Below are 9,157 nucleotides of genomic sequence, written 5' to 3'. Positions count from 1 at the left end.
TCTGGAGACAGGCTGCACTCCTTGGCTCCTGGCTTTCTTCCATCTTCAAAATCAACAATGGCCTGTCTAGTTTTCTCATGCTGTTTCACAGACACAGATTCTCTGCCTCCCTCTTCCACATCTAAAGTACCCTTCTGGTTATATTGGCCAGGAAAATCCAGCATAATCTTACGTTAAATTCAGCTGATTAGCAACCTTAATTCCATCCTAAACCCTAATTCTCCTTTCCAGGTGACATAACATGTTACATGTTCCAAAGAATAGGACATGGACATCTTTGGGGTGCGATTAACTGTGAAACACAATGAGAGTAGCATTTAAATGAGTTTTAAAATGGACAGCAGGAATAGCATTAACTGTGTTTCTAAGCACAGTGCTCTGTGTGTCCCATGCCGGAGGCAGGGAGAGGAGGGGCTCAAGAGTAGAGGAAGGATGTGAGGGTGAAAGGAGAGGATTAAAAACCAGCCAGGTTTCTGTCTTACAGAAGCTGGTGCATGGGGCATGGGGGATAGCGGATACTGTCTTCCCCTGATAATGACTGGTGAATCTAGGCAGATGGTATGGCAAGTGGCTGAGATCCAAGCTGATGGGTATACCTGCTACATTTCCACATAACCAAATACTTTGAGACGTGAATGTGCCTTTTTTTTTTTACATTCCTCTTTTTATTATGTCCTACTATTTTTTTTTTTTCAGAATATTGTAGAGGTACAAATGTTTTGGTTAAATGGATTGCTTTTGTACAGCTTGAGTCAAAGTTATAAGTGTGCACATCACCCAGATAGTGTACATTGTATCCCCTAGGAATAATTGCACCCTTTCCCTCCTCCCGCCTCCTTGATTTCCTTTGAGTTTTACGTCCTTATGTGCTCATGAGTGCTGATCCGTTAGTTCCCATTTATTAGAGAGTACATGTGGTGTTTGTTTTTCCATTCTTGAGAAACTTCCCTTAGGAGAATGGTGATGTGCCTTTTAAAAGACGGCTTAAAAGGCAAACAAGAGGATTTGAAAACAGCCAGGTTTCTGTCTTAGAGAAGTGGGTGCATGGTGAGGATACTGTCTTCCCCTGAGAATGACTGGCGAAATGAGGCAGGGAGTATGGCAAGTCGCTAAGATCCAAGCTGGTGGGAATCTTTACTACATTTCCACACAGCCAAATATCATGAGGACTTGAATGTGCCTTATGAGGGAAGACTTGACATGAAATGAAGAAGAGCCAGGACCAGCCCTACCTAGTGTCTGTCACTTGCATGAGGGAGAGCAGAGAGTGAGGACTGTGTGACCCCACGAAGGTCCTGATAGGGAAAGGCCCTCTTTTATGGGCAGCTGGGGACAGCGCAATGCCAAAGTAAGTTACCATTTGGAATGAGAAAAAGCAGTGTGGCAGAATGAATGACTCCTGGCGCAGACCAATACTTGATTCCCTAGGGTTAGAGGTCTGGGTCACCCTTTTTGTAGAAGAGGTTCAGTGGTGAGGCCTTTATGGGAGCCCCCACCCAGTTCTCTTAAGAGCAGGTGTACTTTCCTCCCCTGCGTGCCTCCACCAACCAGTGAAAGAAAAGCATGGGGGGCCCACCATAGAGCCCCAGGGCAGTCTGGCCTAAGACTGCCTCCCTCCTCCCAGCCTGCAGCCCTGACACCCCCTCTCCCATTAGCGTCCAGGAGAGAGGCTGAGCTGGCCAGGGGGCGGGGGAAGCACTCAGAGTGTGGGGTGCAGACACACCAAGGGGCTACTTGGTATCCATCCGCTTCTCCAGCGCGGCTGTTTCCGACCTCCCGATCCTATCCCCCCACGCCCCCACGCCGGTCCCTTATATTGTAGCAGCGCCAGAAATGTGGCGGTGGTCGCCACATTAGGGTCCGCAGGGTCCTACTGAGGCAGCCTGGTGCCAGCCGGCCCCTCAGGCCCGGGCTCATCATGGCCCCGCCCACCTCTGGGTCGGAACTACGGTGGGCCCGGGAGGGGGCGTCGAGCCCATTCGCGCCATATCCCTCCGCCCCCCTTCCCGACACCCTCGCGGCGAGTGGTTCTTGCCGCATCCTGCGTAGCCCCTGCCCAGTTTGCTGCAGAGGCGCGGGGGGCGGGACGCCTCTTTGCAATTCTGATCGCACCACAGAAAGCGGTGGGAATCCGGGTGAGGGAGCAGCCAGAGCAGAGCAGAGCCAAGCCTAGGAGAGGAGGGGGAGGCCGACGACCTGGGCCCTGAGCCTGTGAAGGCAAGTGGGGGTGTGGTGGTGGGGCGTGGGTGGTCCCCTCCCCCGTCGACCGGCTGGCAGCCTGTCCCCCAGACCCTGGCAGCCCGGCGAGGAGGAGGCGACACGATCGGATCCCGTTCCTGAGAAAGGTGCGCAGTGTCCGGGGACCCCTGGCGAAGAGGAGGCGGTGACCTGCGCGGGTCGGGCCTGGCCGAGGGCGGAGGGGGTGGCCCGAGAGGTATCGCAGATGGCCTGGAGGCGAACCGCGCTGACCGCGTCCCAGCCAGTTTTCCAGGCGCCCGCGCCCCGCCCTCGACGGTGTCTGTGCCCGGAGAGGGCTGTGTGGGGAGGCTGCTGTGGGAGAAATGGCGGAGCGGGAGCCGGGGTGGGGGGCGCCCGGGGAGGCCGCCTGGGGCAGGGGCTGGTGTCGGAGCCCTGTGCCCAGCCGGCGGGAGGTGGGTCGAGTTTGCTACTCCGGGCCCTGATTCCGGAAAGGCGCCCGTTGGGCCCCGTGTCCTGGGTGCCGTCCCTTCCCACAGGCTCAGGTTGATGTCAAAGTCTCCTGTCTGCGCGGTAGGTCTGGCGTATTCTCACAGGCCACAGTGAGCATCTGTAGACGAGAGGCTTGAGAAAAAGGAGGAGCAGGAAATGGCCTGGATTTCTGGAGGTGTGTGGGGATGGGGGGTGGTCGCCAGGCACTGGCTGGAGATCCGAATCGGGGTGGGGTGACTGCGACCAGAGCAGGTCAGGCATCCAGGAGCATCTCCTAATCTTCCCCTCTCTAACACCCTTCCAGACACTTCCCCCACTTTCCTCCCCAACCCTCTGAAATTGGAGGCCATGAAAAGATGGGCTTTGGAGGTGGGGGTGACGAGGGAGTCATATTTATTAGCATCACGTCACAACCTGCCTTCTAGAATATGCGGCACCCTTCCCCCATTTTATGCTGCGCATTGCAAGAGGATGTAGTGCACCTAGTGGTGGATCCTCAGAATTGGCGAAGGGAGTAATGGGAAGACTATGACGTCAAGAGAAGGAGTTGTTATCTCTGGAACCCTGCAACAGGGCCTAAATAAGACGAGAATATTCTACCAGCAGGACCCTGAATGTTGAAAGACAGATAATATGGGGACTCCTATCCTTGGTGTTGGTCTGTCTACCAGGTGCTCAACTGCTACCCTCATTTCCTGTCTTACCTTTTCATCTGTTTGTCCATAGGCCTGCTCTAAGGCTCATCAGTTCTGCAAGAAAGGAAAGGAGGAGGAGACTGGCTCAAACCTCTGGAGTCTGGTGAGAAAGGGGGCAATGCAGGGGATAGCTACAGAGGAAGAGCATGGCAGGTGGCTTTGATCCAAGTGGGTGCTTCTGCTTTCTGCTAGATTTGCACACTGCCACTGCATCCCTTGTCCATTTCTTGCAGGTAACATTAGGAATATTGACACAGGTGTAGGTTGGGCTGTGACTGGGAGAAGAAGACCTGCAGGTAGGGACCAGGGGACAGGAAACATTGGACAGACTGGACCCTTGAATGGAAGAGAGATATTTGTCTCAGCAGCCTGGATGTGTGCCTATCTACTGAGCACTCAGACTCCATTCTCTCCTGTATGTTTACTTGTTTATAGGACCCCCTGCTGTCGGTTGTGGGGCTTGACACCACTTGAACAAGGAAAGGAGGGAGAAATTGCACCCCATCAGTGAAGGTTGGTATGAGAGTGGGTACACCTCTGGGTGGGGTAGCAGAGACCAGCACTGGTCTGGGACTGATTAGGGTCCAGTCTGGGGACTCCTCAGCCCCTCCAATTGCCAACATGCTTTCCTACCATCCCTGTACCTGTTTTGTAGCAGGCAGCAGGGCCAGAGAGTCTTTCTCATAACCCAGCTGTCCCACCCAGCATTCAACACCAGTCTCTCTGTGTAAGTCTCTGCATGGGTGACACAACTGGAAGAGACTCAAAGCCCCATTTCATTCTCTCTCCCTAGATCCACTTCCAGTGGCAGCTCTGGTGGTGTTGGAGTTGCTGCTGACCGCCACCCTCAACAAGTCTCAACCCACCCAAGAACCGTCCATCATCCCCAGCTTGCTTGTGCATCTTCTGCGCTTTGTCTGTGTCATTGACTGAGACTGTGCGTGGGAAGGAGACTGATTGACTGCTGGACTGGCAATTGACTGTAACTCGTTTCCAACCTCATATCCTAAATTACTGAAAGATCAGAGTGTGAAGAAACAAACCTGTGACAGATCTGTGGTCAAGGTTGAGATTGAGGGCGGGGCATATAACTGGGTTTTCTCTGTAACTTGTACCATGACTGGTGCAGAGATTGAGCCTAGTGCCCAGGCCAAGCCTGAAAAGAAAGCTGGAGAAGAGGCTGTGGCTGGGGCTGAGAGAGAGAATGAAGTCCCTCTCGTCGTCAGGCCCAAGGTTAGGACCCAGACCCAGGTAAATTCTGGGGCAAGGTCCAAAACTGAGACTAAGCCTGTGCCTGGGGCAAGGCCTAAAACTGAGGCCCAGGCAATGGCTGGGGCAAGACCTAAAACTGAGGCCCAGGCAATGGCTGGGGCAAGGCCCAAAACTGATGCCAGGGCAGTAGGTGGAGCACGTCCTAAGACTGAAGCCAAGGCAATTCCTGGGGCAAGGCCCAAGGATGAAGCCCAGGCATGGGCCCAGACTGAGTTTGCGGCTGAGGCAATGTCGCAGGCAGAGGGAGTGTCCCAGACTAGTGCCGTTGCCTGGCCACTGGTCAGTACTGAGTCTGGGTCAGTTACTAAATCTAAGGGCCTATCTATGGATAGAGAGCTAGCGAATATGGATGCTGAAACCTTTCCTGGCTCCCAGGGTCAGAAAGGAATCCAGCCCTGGTTTGGACCAGGGGATGAACCTAACATGGGGTCTTGGTGCTATCCCAGGCCCAGGGCCAGAGAGGAAGCCTCTAATGAGTCTGGATTTTGGTCAGCAGATGAGACCTCTACAATGTCTTCTTTCTGGGCTGGAGAAGAGACCAGTATCAGGTCATGGCCCAGGGAAGAAGCCAATACCAGGTCCAGGCACAGGGCAAAGCATCAGACTAACCCCAGGTCCAGGCCCAGATCCAAGCAAGAACCCTATATTGATTCTTGGTCTGGGTCTGAAGATGAGGCTGGCAACCCTTTCTGCCTCTGGCCTGGAGAAAATACCAGTAACTTGTTCAGGCCCAGAGTCAGGGAGGAGGCAAATGTCGGGTCCAAACTCAGGACAAAGAGAGAGGACTGTTTTGAATCTGAGTCTGAAGATGAGTTCTATAAGGAGTCCTGGTTTTTGCCTGGAGAAGAAGCCAATAGTAGATTCAGGCGCAGAGACAAGGAAGAGCCTAATACCATCCTGAAATCCAGGGCCCAGAAGGATGTTCATACCGGTGATAGGGTCAAACAAGAGCCCAGGTTTGAGGAGGAAGTCATTATTGGATCCTGGTTCTGGGCAGAAAAAGAGGCCAATTTGGAAGCTGGGGCTTCAGCAATCTGTGAATCTGAGCCAGGGGCTGAGGAGGGGGCCATTGGCGGATCCTTGTTCTGGGCTGAGGAAAAGTCCAGTTTGGGGGCTGTGGCCAGAGAAGAGGCCAGGCCAGAGTCTGAAGAAGAGGCCATATTTGGGTCCTGGTTCTGGGACAGAGATGAGGCCTGCTTTGATCTAAATCCCAGTCCTGTGTACAGGGCCAGTAACAGGTTCAGAGATCCAGCTGAGGAACTTAATGTGTCCTCCAGGCCCCAAACCTGGGAAGAGGTCACTGTTGAATTCAAACCTGGTCCTTATCGTGGGATTGGCTTCCCTTCCACCAGCCCCTTTAGAATTCCTGAAGAGGCTTCTGAAATGTTTGAGGCAAAGCCCAAGGACACGGAACTTAGCCCAGAAGGGGAAGAGCAGGAATCTGTACCTCAGCCTGATCAGCCTGACCCTGAGTTCCCATTTCAATATGATCCTTCCTACCGGTCAGTCCAAGAAATTCGAGAACATCTTAGGGCCAAGGCGAGTGCAGAGCCTGAGAGTTGGTCCTGCAGCTGCATACAATGTGAGCTTAAAATTGGTTCTGAAGAGTTCGAAGAACTCCTTTTATTAATGGACAAAATTCGGGATCCTTTTATTCATGAAATATCTAAAATTGCAATGGGTATGAGAAGTGCTTCTCAATTTACCCGAGATTTCATTCGAGATTCGGGTGTTGTCTCACTTATTGAAACCTTGCTCAATTATCCGTCCTCCCGAGTTAGGACAAGTTTTCTGGAAAGTATGATTCACATGGCTCCACCTTATCCAAATCTAAACATGATTGAGACATTCATATGTCAAGTGTGTGAGGAAACTCTTGCTCATGGTGTGAATTCCCTTGAGCAGCTGACTGGAATAAGGATGCTCAGACACCTTACTATGACTACTGACTATCACGTACTGATTGCCAATTATATGTCTGGGTTTCTCTCCTTGTTAACCACAGCCAATGCGAGGACAAAGTTTCATGTTCTGAAAATGCTACTGAATTTGTCTGACAATCCTGCTGTGGCAAAAAAACTATTCAGTGCCAAAGCTCTTTCAATATTTGTGGGTCTCTTTAACATAGAAGAGACAAATGATAATATCCAAATTGTTATTAAGATGTTTCAGAATATCAGTAACATTATAAAAAGTGGAAGAATGTCCTTAATTGATGATGATTTCAATCTTGAGCCGCTTATTTCCGCATTTCGTGAATTTGAGGAGTTAGCTAAGCAACTACAAGCCCAAATAGATAATCAAAATGATCCCGAGGCCGGACAACAAAGCTAATATGATTACGCACCTGCTGCTGATCAGCCTTATGTTCCCAAAGAGACCTGAGTAGTGCTTTGGTGTTCACAGTTTGGTTTTATGTTGTAACTTACATTTTTAATGCTGATGTTAAATTTGTCAAACTCTTGTTCTGCACTGGATCATTTTGTGGATGCCAAATGAATATTAGAGCTGTAAACGCAGTTGTTGATATTTGTCTTCTTGTCCAGATTGTGATATTTTTCAGTATTAAGCTTCCAATGAGCTGAGTCACCTGAGTAAGCTACCCTGCTATTCGTTGTTTAAATATATGGTTCTCTATTGGAGTCTGTGTTTTCAATAAAGTTCTATGTTAAAATTGGCATTAATGGCCCTTCTTCATTTCAAAAACTAGATGCAAATACATTGTGCATACTTAACAAAGATAATTAATAGTATGACAAACATATGCTTATTAGAAAATACTATTCTTTGAGTTTACGAAGGGAGAGATTACTGTGAGCTGTGGTGTTTGAGGAATGTTTCAGAGAAGAGGGACTCACTTAAATTGGTCACTAAAGAGTAGGATAAGGAAGTCATTAGGTCATTCTTGGAAATGGGCAGTGGTAGTATAAAGAAAAGTGTGTAATTGGAAAATCTGTTTGAGTAGCATGGATTTACCCAGTCTGCCTGAAATAGGTAAGAGGAGTTTGGTGAGAAAGGCAGTTGGCAAGTTGGGATGAGGCCAATTTGGGGGACCGAGTATGCCAAATATGTACATTTTACAATTCAAAGTACAGGTGTTGCTTCAATGCCACTTAAAGGCTGAAAGAAAGAGTAGAATAGCACACCAATTAAATGGAGCCAGAAGTAGGATCTCCGTTATGTTCCTAGACCAAGGAAAGTGTTAAGGAAATACCATGTAGCCATTGAAATGATCAGTTTATTGACATTAAATTATATTGATTATTTTATATTCGGTGAAATAGAGAAGAATCATCTATAGGAAATTAGATCACATGTTAAAGTGTGCGTAAATAGATGCAATTTCAATATGACTTTCTATCCTATATTCCACAGTCTGTAATAAAATATACCATGTTAAAAATTATCAAGAACAGGCATTGGGAAATATAAAAATTATATACAAAAATTAATATGCTTACAGTGCCTTCAGATATAGACTGGCATGCTGGAAAGTATAGAGTTATAAAAATGAAAAAACTATAAATGTTATAAATTTTTAGAGAAGAAATCATTTAGAAAAGTTGTAAATGAGATTTCAGAAAGACTAGCATTTTATATGAAATGTTTCAAAAGAAAAACGAAATTACCAAGTTTGCTAAATTTATATTAATCTGTTCATGCTACAAAAATGACAGCTTTTTCACATGATTCTTACATTCAAAAGATCATACCATTTCCTTTGGAGGTGACAACAAAGTTCCGGAGTTAGTTGTGGTTGCAAAACATTGTGAATGTACCACTGAATTGTAGACTTTAAAACGGTTAAAATGATAAATTTTACGTGTATTTTGCCACAATAATTTTTTTTCTTTTTTTTTCTTTTTTTTTTTTATTTCAGCATATTATGGGGGTACAGAAGTTTAGGTTATGTATATTGCCCATGTCCCCCCACCCCCCCCCAAGTCAGAGCTTCAAGGGTGTCCATTCCCCAGACAGTGCACATCGCACTCATTATGTAGGTATACACCCATCCCCTCCCCCCTCACCACAACAATATTTTTAAAAAACCACACCATAACTTCAGGCAAGAGAACTGGAAAAGTCAGGTATAGAGTTGGTTTGGAGAGGGAATTCAGACGTCTGGAAAACATCAAATGTTTTATTATTTTTAGACATGGTGAAATGTTACTTCTTTTTTGTCTACGGATGCAGTAAATTTTCAAAAAAGTAAAATTAAGACTCATGTAAATTAAAAATGAACATGTGAAAGATTTTTTCATAATGAAAAACTGCTAAGATTAAGAAAACGGTTGAAAGATTTGTGTATACAATATACACAATATAAAGCTATAAAAATGTACATTAAATTGCATACACATAGGAAATTAATAAATGTTAGAGCAACATTGCATCAAATGCAAAACTGGTTAATATCGTACAGGGCGATAACTTGAAACATTTAAGGTTTTCTGTTCCAATGGATAGAAATCATTTACATATTTATTGAACAAATAATCTAA

The 9,157-nt window shown here is 47.5% G+C and overlaps 1 protein-coding gene across 2 annotated transcripts; it reads left to right on the top strand.

The window, feature by feature from the left end:
- Nucleotides 1–2,778: 2,778 nt before the first annotated feature.
- Nucleotides 2,779–7,035, top strand: GPRASP2 (G protein-coupled receptor associated sorting protein 2). 2 transcript variants are annotated; one of them, XM_069463880.1, is made up of 5 exons: nt 2,779–2,863; nt 3,415–3,486; nt 3,617–3,679; nt 3,819–3,896; nt 4,177–7,035. In XM_069463880.1, the coding sequence occupies exon 5, from the start codon at nt 4,500–4,502 to the stop codon at nt 6,987–6,989; it is 2,490 nt and encodes an 829-aa protein (XP_069319981.1). In that variant the 5' UTR covers nt 2,779–2,863; nt 3,415–3,486; nt 3,617–3,679; nt 3,819–3,896; nt 4,177–4,499; the 3' UTR covers nt 6,990–7,035. The 2 variants fall into 2 exon arrangements, with proteins under 2 accessions (XP_069319981.1, XP_069319983.1); XM_069463882.1 differs by lacking the exon at nt 3,617–3,679.
- The last annotated feature ends 2,122 nt before the right edge of the window (nt 7,036–9,157 follow it).

Source organism: Eulemur rufifrons, chromosome 30 (genome assembly GCF_041146395.1).
Source record: "Eulemur rufifrons isolate Redbay chromosome 30, OSU_ERuf_1, whole genome shotgun sequence".
Taxonomy (NCBI): domain Eukaryota; kingdom Metazoa; phylum Chordata; class Mammalia; order Primates; family Lemuridae; genus Eulemur; species Eulemur rufifrons.
Note: the sequence above shows the minus strand (reverse complement) of the source record. Positions and strands in the feature narration are given on the sequence as shown.

What these genes read in the sequence shown, in the direction of transcription:
- GPRASP2 (XM_069463882.1), top strand. Translation starts at nt 4,500, where the DNA reads ATGACTGGTGCAGAGATTGAGCCTAGTGCCCAGGCCAAGCCTGAAAAG.